This window comes from Capricornis sumatraensis, chromosome 2, assembly GCF_032405125.1.
Source record: "Capricornis sumatraensis isolate serow.1 chromosome 2, serow.2, whole genome shotgun sequence".
NCBI classification, from domain to species: Eukaryota; Metazoa; Chordata; class Mammalia; order Artiodactyla; family Bovidae; genus Capricornis; species Capricornis sumatraensis.
In genome coordinates, this window is record NC_091070.1 from 43894737 (window position 1) to 43910680 (window position 15944).

Genomic DNA, 15944 nt, shown 5'->3' on the forward strand with positions numbered 1-15944 from the left:
CTGAAAATGTTAATCTAACATCATTTGGATTATTAATGCTTTGAACAAAAGACCAGCCTTCTAATATGAGCTGAGAAAATGTTCCGCTTCTACAGGCTGGTTTCCTGCTTTTTCTTCCAACCTTCCAGGTAGTCAGTAATTCTTGCCATGTGAACTAAAAACCACACACTGGAACCTAAGATAAACAAGACACCTCATAACATCTCCAATGCAGTTTTTTTTTTTTTTTTCAGTTCTTTTATATGGATCTTGTAACAAGAAACTTGGTAATTATTAGCATTAATTTTCAAATTCCAAACTTACCAGAAAATTCCAATCCAGCAATGGGAAAGAAATTCCTGACATTGTGAAGTGCAAGCTTAACCATTGTCAAATGTAGAAGAGCCCAGCTGTTCGAACAGAATAAAAAAAATTCACCTTAACTGAAAACTAAAATCATGAGAACACAGTACTGTGTCAATTGTTTGGCCCAATCTCCCACCCAGAAAATAAGCTGTTTTTTCCTAACCATTTACTATTAAAAAAAAAAATAGTACTTTTGCAGTGCAGTATCTGAAAATAAAAGATATGCAACAATGGAAAGGGTTTTATTACACAGCCACATGGAATCTAACAGCATATCAATAAATTACGTATTTTTTTCTCACTAAAAATGTTTTTGCCAGCTATTCTTTGAAACAAGATGTGAAATACTCTACTATCTAGCAATTTACCTCAAAAGTAAAGAATTCCTAATCTGAAAGTATAAGTCAATTCTTGTATAAATTCATGATATAACAGTAATGTTGCTTAAAACCAGTAATATCAGGAATTTTTACAAAAGAAAAGGCAGAAAGAAAAAGAAGAAAGCCTCATTTACCTATAGGAGTTAGGGTCTTGGTGCTCCTGTATCTGTATATCTGAAAAAAAAGCATCATCTTCTTCTTCATCACTATGAATGCTTTCATCAGAATCATATATAACTCCACTATCAGACAAAGGGAGAAATGGCTGCAATAAAATGTGAAGTTATTTTTGAATGTATAATTGGGTTATTTTTATCCTAACTTAATGAGCCACTTAATAAAGTGGTGTCAATCAAAATTAAAATTTTCTTTTGAAAATTATACTAGACCTGGGCAAGTCAAGAAACCAAGTTAAAACTCTCAGATTCAATAACAGCTACATACAACACAAATATTTTTTAAATTAATAGTCTTTTTCTTATATATCAGCAACAACTAGTTCAAAAACTCCGAAGAAAAAAAAGTAATTAAGAAACATAATACCAAAGGAAAAACTTGATGAAAACTGTGAGAGCTACAGTGAAGGAAATTACAAATCCCTTTAAAATCTAAATAAGGAGACTGAAGCATTAAAAATAATGATTCTTTAATTTATGTGTTTTAGGTAATTGCAATAAAAATTTCCACAGGGATTTCTTCCCCTTTTTTGAAACTTGATAATGACTGTAAAGTTCACAGGGAAGAAAAAAATAGGTAAGATTAGCTGAGAAATCTGTCTAAAGTGAAAGATAAGGTTTCTTAGTGAATATTAAAATCAGTAATTAAAACAAGTGCAGTCTAGCAATTGATCGATGGGAAAATATAGTCCAAGAAGAGTATATAAATAAGAAATTAATAGTATGACACAGGTAACATCTTAAGTTGTTGGGAGGGAAGGAGAGTCAACTACTTGTAAGGGTGGGAAGAGAGGATAAGGAGGGCACTAAAGTCTGATTCTCACTTCACTCTAGATGAACAGGAGAGTTAAAAGTTAAAAAGAATGAGGAGGAGGAGGGAACAAAGGAAGAGAAGATAACAAAAGCAAACATTTATTAGTGGAAAGAACTTCGCTTAAAAACAATGTAACATCATTTTATAAAAGTATGGATAGACATGACTAAATAAACTTCTTAAAACTTCTGTATGTTAAAAACACAAACAGAATTAAAAGGCAAATAAACTGGGAAAAGTATCACAAGTAAGATAAGTTGCTAATATCCTTAATAAATAGTTCATTCAAAGTAAGAAAAATATTACAGTTCTAATAGATAATTTAGTTAAGAACATGAAAAGTCAGTGCCTCAAAGTAGAAAACCTAATATGGCTGTAGATTCATTAACATTTTTATATCACTATAACAAGAAATAAAAATTTAACCAAATTGACAAAAATGAAAAAGGAATACTTAATGACAGTAAAGTCATATGTGTGCTCACTATTCTCAGAGTATAAATCAGTAATCTGGAGATATATATCAAAAGCCTTTGACCCAGTACTTCTTAATTACATAATCAGAATGTGAATAGGCTTTTCAAAACAGATTATTAATCTCAGCATTATTTATAAAAATGAAAAAATAAATACAGCAAAAGGCTAATAGGAAAAATGTAAACTATAACATACTCACCAAACTGAATAGTTATTTCACATGATTCACATTTTGAGATAGATTCTTAATACCTATTTTTTTTATAATTTTTAAAAATTCAACATTTGATCAGCTAAGTCAAAATGTGATCCTTTAAAAGGACACACTGTCTATGCAGCAACAGCTCCAAAGTATTTTTGGGCAGTTTGATACCTTTTATATCTGAAGTAGCCTTACCAGAAAAGAGAAAATCTAAAATTGACAAAGTAGTATTTTTAAGACTTCCAAATGATAAATGATTTTAACAAACAAAATTTGCCTCAAACTAATAAACTTAAAATCTGTAGGGCAGATAAAAATGCCCCCTTCCTTTTGAACCTCCTTCCCACCTGCCACCACATCCCACCCTCTAGGTTATCACAGAGCACCAGTTTGAGCTCCCTGCACCAGACAGCAAATTCCTACTGGCTATCTATCTTACATATGGTAATATGTTTCAATACTACTCTCTCCATTCATTCTACCCTCTTCTTCATTCACTGCGTCCACAAGCCCATTTTCTATGTCTCCATTGCTGCCCTGCAAATAGGTTCATCAGTAACATCTTTCTAGATTCCATATACACACATTAATACAAGATATTTTTCTCTTTCTGACCTACTTCACACTGTAAGATAGGCTCTAGGTCCATCCACCTCACTAGAACTGACTTGTATGTGTTCCTTCTTATGACTAAGTAATACTCCATTGTATACATGTACCACAACTTCTTTATCCATTCATCTGTCGATGGATACCTAGGCTGCTTCCGTGTCCTGGCTATCATAAGTAGTGCTGCAGTGAACACTGGGGTACATGTATCTTTTTCAATTACGGTTTTCTCAGGGTATATGCAGAGAAGGCAATGGCACCCCACTCCAATACTCTTGCCTGGAAAATCTCATGGATAGAGGAGCCTGGTAGGCTGCAGTCCATGGGGTCGCTAAGAGTCGGACATGACTGAGTGACTTGACTTTCACTTTTCACTTTCATGCATCGGAGAAGGAAATGGCAACCCACTCCAGTGTTCTTGCCTGGAGAATCCCAGGGACAGGGGAGCCTGGTGGGCTGCTGTCTATGGGGTCACACAGAGTCAGACAAGACTGAAGTGACTTAGCAGCAACAGTAGCAGCAGCAGCAGCAGGGTATATGCCCAGCAGTGGAACTGTTGGGTCATATGGTAGTTTTATTCCTAATTTTTTAAGGGATACTGTTTCTCTATAGTGGCTGTACCAACTGACATTCCCACTAAGAGTGTAGGAGGGTCCCCTTTTCTCCACACCCTCTCCAGTGCTCATTGTAGACTTTTTGATGATAGCCATTCAGACTGGTGTGAGATGATACATCATTGGAGTTTTGATTTGCATTATAAAATTTCCAGCAGATTCTTGCTTCAAGCCCTTGACATTTGAAATAGTTGGATACTTGATGAGGAAATTTAACTTGCTTCCAAAATTATAAAAATATCAGCTTTATAAAATGTATCTATTCATGGAGGTACTTTCTCTAATTTGGGATCAAAATGTAAAATGTTTACACAGGAAAACTGCAGTGCATTAAAATATTCAATACATAAAACATGTTTAAATCCATAATAACAAAAGTCACTTGCTTCCTCTGAAGGATGCTAGAGAATCACTCATCACTTTGAAAACTGGTACAAAAAGCAAAGAATAAAACATTTATCCTGTATTTCTCTTTCAAAATGCACTTCAGGTTAACCAAATAGGATGAATAAGGAAGTATTTCAGCAAATAAATAAAACTCCCCAAATTTACGATAATGGATTCAGGCAAAGATCATCAATTAACATCCCAAAAAAGAATGTATCCTGGTGGAAATACACAAAACCAGCTAAGAAGAAATCCTGTACTCCGTTTTCCCTACCTAATCATGGTGGAATGTGATAATGTCTCTAAATTTAACTCTCACTTTACAGAAAAACAGAAAATCAGAGGAATATGGTCAAAAGACCAAACACGGGGATGCCATCAGCAAGCCACTGAAAATTTTTAAATGACAAATTCTGGGGAAAAAAAAAGGGGCAGGGGTAAATTTAACAAAGTGGGGTGGGGTAGAACCTACAGATTAAAAGAGACTTTAAGACATATCAACCAACTGTAATATATGAATCATTCTGGATCCTGATTTAACAAACCAACTGTTCAAAAACATTAAAGGTATAATGGGGGAAAATGTGAACATTCTCTGGATACTTGATAGTAAAGAACCGTGTGTGAGTGTATGTGTATGTAAATGTGAGTGTTTATGTGTGTGTCTGTGTGAGAGAGAGATAATGCTCATGTGTTACTGGTTCAAAACACTTCTTTTTAAAAAATACATAATGAAATATTTATGAATGGAATTTCAGGTTTGGATTTGCTCCCAAAAAATCTTGGGAGTGGGAAGAATTATAATGCAACAGAGGTAAAGAAGGAAACCTATCAATAGAATGTGAAGTGCTCAAAAAACCAAGTGCAGAAAAGCACACACCCAGCACTGTACAAAATGGGACTATGTAGGATCTAGTCACCATGAGTATTCTGATCCCCAGAGAAGTTCCCTCTGCTTTGGAGAAACAGATATGTCATGGGGCCTCATGAAACCCATGGTCTAATGAAACTCTCAAATATCCATCCACCTTCTCCTGCTCTAATTTCATGCTGACCAAGATAACTACTGACAATCAGAAGGGATGCTAGATGGTAGATACAAGTATTCCAGTCCCTAGAAAAGGATGATGCTGATTATGTTAGTAAACTGAGTTCTGGTTTATACTTAGGTCCCATATGATTTTAATTTGTCTCAACCATATCAAGTGTCTGATCATTTCTGAATGATTATTCAGCTTCTGGAGTTGAGAGATGAAATGTCTAAACTATGGTGATTCAACCCAGAAGCTGCCCCATCATTCCTATGTGATGCAAACAGACAGACATACAGAATGCATTCCTCAGGCCCCTTACCTTTGCAACAAAATAATCCCACATACTAAGTTCAGGAGGAATAAACTTTTCTTTGTAAGATGGTCTTTCTGCAGGCACAGGTGGTGGGGTAGTGTCCTTTACAGGTCTTCCAGGGACCAGCATTCGCATGTTAAACCTCCTACGGTGTTTATCTATGTCTTCAGAAGGAACAGGAGGTGCTGAATTTAAAGACAGGGAAAAAAAAATCCCATTATTTTCCATTATTAATTCAAAGAGTTGACCTTTCTTTTCAGCCTTGAAAAGAACATTCTTGCCATGTTTTTAGTTTCCACTAAATTACTTGTATCTGTGCTTGTAAACTTTTCTAGTCACTGCATCAGTTTTTAAGCAATCAAGACAGAGACAGACGAGGATAGACTATAAAAGATTAACTTGCAATGAAGCAGCCTGTGTGCCATTAATAGACAGAATAAGGATTCAAGCAATTCTATATACAACGTATCAAATAAATGATGTATATTCAACAAGTAGTAAGGAGAGCACATGAGGGATTATTTCTGGATATGCTGTTCAAGAAAGAGTCACTGAATGAATATGCAGGATACAAAGCATGTCTTAAAAGAAAAGCACAGGCTCAATGTGAAAAGAGGAAATTGACACCAGAAACAAATGATCAATGGCTTGGCTAAATGAGGAATAATTTTCTTTTGCCAGACAGGTGGTCAGGGAAGGGAGTAACAAGGATACTCTGGAGTTAGGCATGGACTAGCCTGTGGATAGAAAGTTGGGAGCTCATCCTGTGGGCCATTCTCATGAAGGCATCTTGAATGAGGCACGTGATGAGATAAAATCTGCACGATCAATGAGGATGGTACAGCCTGAACTAGCACAGTGGGTGGTAAAGACTGAAAGGAAGGTTTAGATGTGAGAAATACATAAAAGGAATATCAAAAGAATTCAGGACTAATTGGATATGAGATATCCAGGAAGTCAGCCTGGTCCTCTCCTGAGGCTCCCTGTTACAGAAAATAATAATTTTATCTCAAGTTCTCTTTGATGAACATGACCACTTTTCACTCTGTCCATCACTAGGCTATACCACTTTTATCTTTTTCTAATTGAGGTGGAATTTACATAAAATTAACCATTTTACAATGTACAGTTCAGTGGCCTTTAGTACATTCATACTGTTGTGCAACCAATATCCCTATCTATCTGCAAAGTGTTCTCACCATACCAAATGAAAACCCCACACTAATCAAACAATCACTCCCCATTCCTCCCTCCCCCTAGCCCATGGCAACCACCAATATGCTTTCTGTCTCTACGGATTTACCTATTCTGAATATTTCATATAAATGGAAGCATGCACTGTGTGACCTTTTGTGTCCGGCTTCTTAAACTAAGCATCATATTTTTAAGGTTCATGCTGGTTACAGCATGTGTTAATATTCACTCTTTTTTATGCTGGATTATGTTCCATTGTACTTAAACACCACATTTTGTTTATCCATTCACTCTTGATGGTAACCCACAACTATCTTTCTTTTGGGAGAAGATTTTATTTTTCTTTTAAATTTTTACAACGTTGTGTTGGTTTCAGCCACACAACAACGCAAATCAGCCATAATTATACGTACATCCCCTCCCTCGCCTCCCTCTCCTCCCCCTGTCCCATCCCTCCAGGTCGTCACAGAGCACCAGAGTGGGCTGCCTGTACTACACAGCAACTTCTCACCAGCTGCCCATCTTACACCTGATGGGGTACGTATGGTGACGTTCCTTTCTCCATTTGCTCCACGCTCCCCTCCCCCACTGTGTCCACAAGTCCATTCTCTACATCTGCATCTCCACTCCTTCCCTGGAAACAGGTTCATCGGTAGCATTTTTCTAGATTCCATACGTATGTGTTAATATACCATATTTGTTTTTCTCTTTCTGACTTACTTCACTGTGTATAACAGGCTCTAGGTTCATCCACCTCACTGGAACTAATTCAAATTTGTTCTTCACAATTATCTTTTAAGTGGCTATTCCCACAGCCTCCCACACGGGCTCCCTACTTTTACTCTTTCACACAGACTATTTTCCACACAGCAATTAGAGTGGGTCTTTTGAACATCTAAATCAGATTACATCACTCTTCTGCTTAAAATCCTCTAGTAGTTTCCTATCTTCCTTTAGAATAACAGTGATAATAAATGACCCATGAAGCCTCCAGTTGCTTATCTCATCTCTGACCACATTCCCTGGCTCAGGATAGCCATCTGGCCTATACGACGGTTCCTGGAAAAAGTCATATTAGTCCAACCTCATGACTTTTGCGCTCACTTCTCCATCTGCCTGAAATGCTCTGGCCTCAGATATCTGCACAATCTGATCCCTGACTTCCCTAGGACCCTAATCAAATGTCATCTATTCAGAAATGTGTCTTCTGACCACCCTAACTAAACTCTTCCCACCCTCTTTCCCCTCATCATTCTCTGTCTACTCACTCTGTTGTATTTTTGTTGTAGTTTTTACCATACCTGAAATACTATCATTTGCTAATTGTTTGTTTACCTCTCCTAGGTGTAAGCTTCATGAAAGTATGGAGTTCTCTGTTTTGTTCACCATACCCCAAAGGCCTGGCATATGGCAGGCGTAAGTGAATGTAAACATGAATATGTCCTGAGAAGTTTAAGCATGATGATTTGATGAGTGAATTACCATGAAACAATAACAGTAAACTCAGGAAGAGAAAAGAAGTGATTTGGGAGGAAAACTTTTAAATTTACAGTGGATTACAACGGGATAGGAAGATGGAGACGAGTCATATCCATATATAACAGGAGTGGAGACATGGGAGTCAGCAAGATCACCTCCCTTACTTTGATTTACATGGGAACTTATTCATTTGATTCCATCTTGGGCACCAAGGACACAGGTTAGAACCTGTGCCTTTAGCTAGTGGCTCTCTGGGCCACTATCTCATCATCTGTAACATGAGCATTTCTATGGATGAATTAAGACAGGCAATTTCTGTGTTACAGCACCAAGGTGGAAAACGTTCCCATGGCATCGGTCTATATCTTACCATCCTACCATCTTAAAAAGTGGACTAAAAATATATTCTCATCCATAAGAAAACAAAAGAGCACAGAAAATGGAATTCAAAAACCATGTGCATGACTGGAACAGCCTGAGTATGACCATGAGCTTAATCTGAAGCTAACTGCTGGTATACTCTGTAAGAACTATGAGGATTTATCTAAATCTTCTCTACTTAAAAACTTTTTTTGAAACTTTTAAAAAGTAAGTGTGATATCTTAAAATAAAAGCTGAGAAAAGAAAGTGGGTTGCAAAAAAAATAATTCTCAATTAATATTTCTACCTTTTAAACAAACACTGCTAAAGAAAGTTCTAAAGCTTACTATTTCATAGTTAAGAAATCTTTAACTTTTCATGCTATGTTACAGATAACACCCTTGATGCTTTTACTTACTGCAATCAACAAACCTTGAGTGTTTTTCTTATGTATGCCTATATATCATGGCAATGAGTTCAGACCTAACTCAACTGTGTGCAGTACGGAAAGTCCAAAAATCTTAGCCCAGTTATTTATGATAATGACCAAAACTTATTAAGAAAGCTTTTATAAACTCAAAATCACCATGATAAACTATAAAAAATAAAAATTATCCTTTTCCATGACCTCATTCCTCAACACTGTTTCCTCACTTAACTTTATCTTTTCTTTTTATTCTTTTCAAATTTATCAAAAAATGTTAAACTGAAATGTACTCTTTATTCTAATATGAGATGATTATTCTAAGAGTGATTATACATTAAACATCACTGATTTTCAAAACAAAAATTCTTAAAACATTTTAAAAAATCTTTAAGAAACTATTTATACTTATATACAATATACTTATTGTTATCAAATTTATCTTACCTGAAATATTTTCAGATTGTCTTTGAGGCTTCACAACAAGTTTCACACCTCCTCCAAAAACAGCAGCCCACATTCGGTTATTTAATGGGTGAGCTGCAAGTCGAAACAATTCATTGGAAGAATTTGTGGCAAGAGCATGTATCAATAAACTCAAGTACACAGCGACAACAGCTTCACACAACAAAATATTCAATTTTGGTTGGTCTTCATCTTGGGCCGAACTCAAGAGATTAATAAGTGAACTCACACCTGTAAGGGTATATAATATTAAAAGAAGTATATCAGCATAAAGCTCCAGAAGGGAAACAAATCCAAATCTGCAATTAAACCACAATTATGTATCTATATTATACTATATATATAGTATCAATATACACACATGGATATATATATATATGTGCATGTGTATATATATCTCCACAGTTTTAGTCCACGTATGCATGCAGGCTCAGTTGCTTCAGTCGTGTCCAACTCTGCGACCCTATGAACTGTAACCCACCAGGTTCCTCTGTCCATGGCATTTACCAGGCAAGAATACTGGAGTGGGTTCCCATTTCCTTCTCCAGGGGATCTTCCCAACCCAGGGATTGAACCCAGATCTCTTACATCTCCTGCAAAGCAGGAGATTCTGGGTTCAATTGCAAAGTCAGGAAGATCCCCTGGAGAAGGAAATGGCAAACCACTTGAGTATTCTTGTCTGGAAAATCCCATGGACAGAGGAGACTGGCGGGCTATAGTCCACGGGGTCACAAGAGTTGGACTCGACTTAGTGACTAAATCACAGTCCATAGTTTGAACAAAATAAATGACAGAAATGGCTTATAACCTACAGAATAAAACAAGAATCCATTCATCCACACTAAAATAATAAATGACTGAATAAACAAAAAGAAAAGAAAGCTCTTCCTTACAGCACAATTTCAACTAACAGGTAGAAGGAAGCATGGAATTAGAAAATCACCACTGAGTCATCTCCACAGTTATATTTGATTCAGGCAGGAGTCATCACTGAACATTTTAATTAGCGGGTAAAAGTATGACATTTTACACAATCCTCAAACCCTCTCTTCAAAAGATACTTATGAATTGCAAAGGAGAATAATTTTACAAAGGAGAAATCTGGCAGAAACTGCCACACGAAGTGGTCAGAGTTAATGGCACCAGTGCTGGGACCAAAGTGGCATCATGCGCCTCTTGCTATTTTGCACTGAGAAAGGTACAATCTCTCTTCATAACCTGAATCTAATATTAACATCAGAAAAACCCAAACATAAGAACATTCTAAAAAATAATTGGCTAGTACTCTTTCAAAGTGTCAAATTCATGAGAGACAAAGAAAGGAGGACTGCATATTGGAAGAGATTCATGAGACAATACAACTAAGAATACAACATGGAAGACCTCAGCGAGATGACAGGTGAAACTGCCAAAGAAAAAACCTACAGGTTAGACAACAGTATTGTATCAATATTAAGATGCTGAATTTCCTAACATATCCTGAATTTTCATAACAATGTTAAGTTTAATAAGAGAATGCCTATTTTTCAGTTCAGTTCAGTTCAGTCGCTCAGTCGTTTCTGACTCTCTGCGACCTCATGAATCACAACACGCCAGGCCTCCCTGTCCATTACCAACTCCCAGAGTTCACTCAAACTCATGTCTATCGAGTTGGTGATGCCATCCAGCCATCTCATCTTCCGTCATCCCCTTCTCCTCCTGCCCCCAACCCCTCCCAGCATCAGGGTCTTTTCCAATGAGTCAACTCTCCACATGAGGTGGCCAAAGTATTGGAGTTTCAGCTTCAGCATCAGTCCTTCCAATGAACACTCAGGACTGATCTCCTTTAGGATGGACTGGTTGGATCTCCTTGCAGTCCAAGGGACTCACAAGAGTCTTCTCCAACACCACAGTTCAAAAGCATCAATTCCTCTGGGCTCAGCTTACTTCACAGTCCAACTCTCACATCCATCCATAACCACTGGAAAAGCCATAGTCTTGATTAGACAGACCTTTGTTGGCAAAGTAATATCTCTGCTTTTTAATATGCTATCGAGGTTGGTCATAACTTTCCCTCCAAGGAGTAAGCGTCTTTTAATTTCATGGCTGCAATCACCATCTGCAGTGATTTTGGAGCCCAAAAAAATAAAGTCTGACACTATTTCCACTGTTTCCCCATCTATTTCCCATGAAGTGATGGGGCCAGATGCCTGTTTTTAGGAAAGATGAACTGATATGTGTAAAGGGGCATCATGTCTACAACTTATCCTCAAATATTTCAGAAAAAAGTATACATATATCCACACAGACACACAATAAGTGAGGGAGAGAGGAGGAATGAATGGTAAGGCAAGTATGGTAAAATGTCTACGCTGGGAAATCTGGGTGAAGATTATACAAAAATTCTTTGTGCCATTTTTGAAACTTATACAAGTTTGAAATTACTTCAATAAAAAGTCTAAACAACAATGTTTTGAGAGACTTATGTATAAAAGAATTTTAAATACACACTCTGAGTCTGTCACTTCCTCTACTGCCCCTCTTTACAAAGATCATTAACTTGTAATCATACATATAGATTATGAGTAGAAATTTATAAAACTACAGTAAAACTTAAATGACATGGCAAATGAGGAAAGGATGTTGAGAGCAGAGGTTTGAAATAACTGACACTGAGAGTGAGAAAGAGCTAACCAGAGGAAAAGGACTGGCAGACATCATGACCTATGTGTCACAGGACGGTCACTCCTGTCCTACATATATACCGACACTCTTGAGAATAACTATATTCTAATACATCTGTGAAAAAACCTGTGTGATATTGGCTCTCTAAGACTCTAACTCAGGATGTCTAAGGATAAGAAACACAATTGTGCTCACCCTTGGGAAAGATGTTAAACCTTGCTTTTTTATGCTGGTCAGCACCGCTGGTTTTTGAAACCTTAACTTTCTAAATCTTCAGACAACATTACAGTACTTAAGAATTCCTAATCCATGGCAGAAAACATCATCAGAAACAAACAAATAAAAAGTGATTCACCAAATCCACAAACAATAACAATCAGGGAACCAGTTAGTAGGTTTGTAAAAAGGAGTTTCCAAATAGAAAATATAAACAAAAAAAACAACAGCACTCGAGTTCTCACCGGGCCATTGAGCAGGAGAAGAATTTGGTGTTGCATGTTCTTCAATGCTTTCTGTCCTTAGTCTTCGACGATCACTTAAAAGAAGGCCTTGATAAGCCATTCCTGTAAACTGGTTTCCTTCTGTTTGACTGCCAAACCAAACAAAATTCCGTTATTTATCGTCCACAGAGCTAATAAGCAAGTATACCTTAAACACACTTTTTAAATAACTGTAGCAAAAACAAAACTCTTAAAACTGAATTCAATGTTCCAATAATAACTTATTTCAGAAAGTTTAATTAGTTATAAATATTTATTGATAGTTTTTTAAAACAAAATACCAAATGTTCTATTTGGGCAGATGACATTTAGTCTTTAAAACCTTTCCCAAATGCCACTTAAAACTTAAAAATCTTTTCCATATTCACTTATTTGTATTTTAAAAGTCTGCTGTAAGGAGATTACTGTTGGTACCAGGAATATCAGAAAGTTTCAGAAACTATTTTCTTGTATTCTTAGTTCTGCCAAGTTGTGCAAGCTCAATTCTGAATTAAAAGGTCAACTAAAATCTGCAGGAAACTATTTTAGAAAAACCAAATCCTAAAGTCAAATATGCCCAAATATTTACTTTCCTCATCTTTATGGAGTGGGGAAAATACAAAAGAAGAAAATAAATCTGACTTCTCAGAGAGTCAATCACAGCCTAAGAACTAGAAAAGATATATTTAAACAAAAAGTATTTGGATTCTCATCTGGCACCATTTTAAGCAGTGACTTATATCAAATAAATTGCCTTTGATCATTAAGGTGATCACTGTCAACTAAATAAACTCTTTTTCTTATTTACACTTCCTAGTTTTGAGAGTTCACTTAGACATGCCCTTACTAGGCTAACATCAGAGTTAAGCCATTTTGAGAGTTAACTCCTTATGCAATAACAGTCTTCCCACAAGAGGCTGCTGAATTTATAAGAAAAAAAAATCTAGATAAATGTTTAATATACATTTAATGTGATTCTATTTATAGTACAAACTTTTCATTTATTAACATAATTCATTTAAGTCTAGGTCATCTTTCTGACTGATTCGATTTCTTACTACTTATATTGCCCTGGTCATTAAAATATAAAGTATACACTGATGAAGTCAATTAGACATTTAACAAAATTTCAAACCATTACATCACTTGATAAAAGTTGATATCACTTTTAAAGACTGATACCGAAATAGGTAAGTAAAATTGATTTTAATAATTCAATGCCAGGAATGTACTTTATCATTTTTCAAAAGTTTTTCCTCTTCCAACTGAAAAGCAAACAAACAGGAACTGATCTAATGCCAAAGGAATAGTTCCTAAGGGAGAAAAAAATTAGAAAACTTCATATTATAAATTACTTTGGATAATGGATACTTTTTTTGAAAACAAAAAGAAGATGGTGATGATAATTTTCCTTTACTATTTGTCATTTTCTATTTGTCTCTGTTGTTACTAGGTGATTGCTAAACAATTATTTTCTCATTCTCATCAAGTACACACGGTGGTCATACTCCAGGATTTTTCAGTCCCTTGGAAGCAGAACCTTAATATAACTGTGGTACAGTTTAATGCTTTTGCTGTATAAATACTATTTGGGTGATTTTTTTTTTTTTTTTACCTGTAGCTATGACTGTCACATAATGCTTGGTAAATTGATGCAGAAAGTGATGCTGCTAATGAATGAAGTGTGTGCACCTAAAACCAAAACAGCCACAATTACATTTAGTACTGATATTTCTACAAACAGTAGTAGGTTACAGATCAGAAAATACCCAAGAAACTAGCAATATCATAAATAAGACTAGATCCTACATGAGACTACTAACTCTGCCTTAAAGCTTCTAAAATAGCACTCACCTAATTTAATATGCATTCTTACAACAAAGTTGATTTATACACATATTTATCAAATATTTGTTATGTGAGCCTGCCGTTTTGCAGGCCTTGAGCAAAGTCTCACATTGCTGAGACTGTCCTAGCCTGCTAATGAATAGCTTAAATAGTAATACTAAAAAAAAAACAAACAGAACCAAAATTAGCAGATAATTTTCAGAGCTTTTATTTAAACTTGCCTTATGAAGTTCCTCTTGATGAAACTGAAGAACTGATCTTATCAATAAGAATGAATTAAATGTTTAGAAAATGTATCAATCACTGTGTGAAATGGTTAATTTTCCAGAAAGCAAGACATCCACTTAAAAGTAATGCAGTCTGGAAATTTTAAATTTTGATAGTTTAAATAATTATCAATATAATATAAAAACCTACAATGCCACGCTGAATCAACACTTTGACTCATACAATCTTAAAATCTGAAGGGATCTTAGAAACAGTTTCATACTTTTTCAAAGCTTATCCAAATTTTCAGGAACTAGAAATGTTAACTTAGACTAAATTAAATGCTAACTTAATTATGAGCATTGAATGAATTTTCTACTTTTCCATATTCACCTAACAAATAATTTAAGTAATCTCAACAGAGGCTTCCCCAGGTAGTGCTAGTGGTAAAGATCATGCCTGACAATGCAGGAGATGAAAGAGACATGGGTTTGATCCCCAGGTCAGGAAGATCCCCTGGAGGAGGGCATGGCAACCCACTCCAGTGTTCTTGTCTGCAAAATCCCATTGACAGAGAAGCCTGGTCCACAGAGTCGCAAAGAGTTGGACACACCTGAAGCGACTTCGCATGCATGCAATAGGATGACATGACCAGCAAAGCTTGGGTTCTTCAGAAACACACACTACCAGAGACTGAATGTGCATTTCATACAAAAAAAATTTTAAAGAAAAAATGCTGGGGAACTGACTTGACATCAGCCACTGGAACTGGAAAAAGCACAGGCTAACACAGAGTCTGAGTGAACTCCAGGAGATGGTGATGGACAGGGAGGCCTGGCGTGCTGCGATTCATGGGGTCGCAAAGAGTTGGACACGACTGAGCGACTGAACTGAACTGAACTGAACTGAACACAGAGGAAGTTTGATCAACTCTCCAGATCCTGCCATACTCCCTAAGGTTTCTTAGAATCTACCTGCTTTTACATTTTCAGCATCAGATATAGTTTTAATTTGGGGTAGTTAATTCTATATATTGTCACCCTGCTTATTTACTTATATGCACAGTACATCATGAGAAATGCTGGGCTGGATGAAGCACAAGCTGAAATCAAGATTGCTGGGAGAAATATCAATAACCTCAGATATGCAGATGACACCACCCTTATGGCAGAAAGTGAAGAACTAAAGAGCCTCTTGATGAAAGTGAAAGAGGAGAATGAAAAAGTTGGCTTAAAGCTCAACATTCAGAAAACTAAAATCATGGCATCCGGTCCCATCACTTCATGGAAAGTAGGTAGGGAAACAGTGGAAACACTGGCTGACATTATTGTTTTGGGCTCCAAAATCACTGCAGATGGTGACTGCAGCTATGAAATAAAAAGACGCTAACTCCTTGGAAGGAAAGTTATGAGCAACCTAGACAGCATATAAAAACCAGAGACATTACTTTTCCAACAAAGGTCCGTCTAGTCA

The 15944-nt window shown here is 36.2% G+C and overlaps 1 protein-coding gene across 6 annotated transcripts in view; it reads right to left on the reverse strand.

Annotated features, from left to right (window-relative positions):
* Positions 1-15944, reverse strand: part of DMXL2 (Dmx like 2) — a 171298-nt gene that overhangs the window by 14925 nt on the left and 140429 nt on the right. For 5 of the 6 annotated variants that reach the window (XM_068965082.1, XM_068965081.1, XM_068965078.1 and 2 more), the window contains 6 exons: positions 14032-14108; positions 12399-12526; positions 9256-9504; positions 5358-5536; positions 860-990; positions 304-389 (listed from right to left, as the gene is read on the reverse strand). In XM_068965082.1, coding sequence (XP_068821183.1) covers positions 304-389; positions 860-990; positions 5358-5536; positions 9256-9504; positions 12399-12526; positions 14032-14108 — 850 coding nt within the window. The remainder of the gene's footprint in view (positions 1-303; positions 390-859; positions 991-5357; positions 5537-9255; positions 9505-12398; positions 12527-14031; positions 14109-15944) is intronic. The other variant, XM_068965079.1, reaches the window with a different exon arrangement.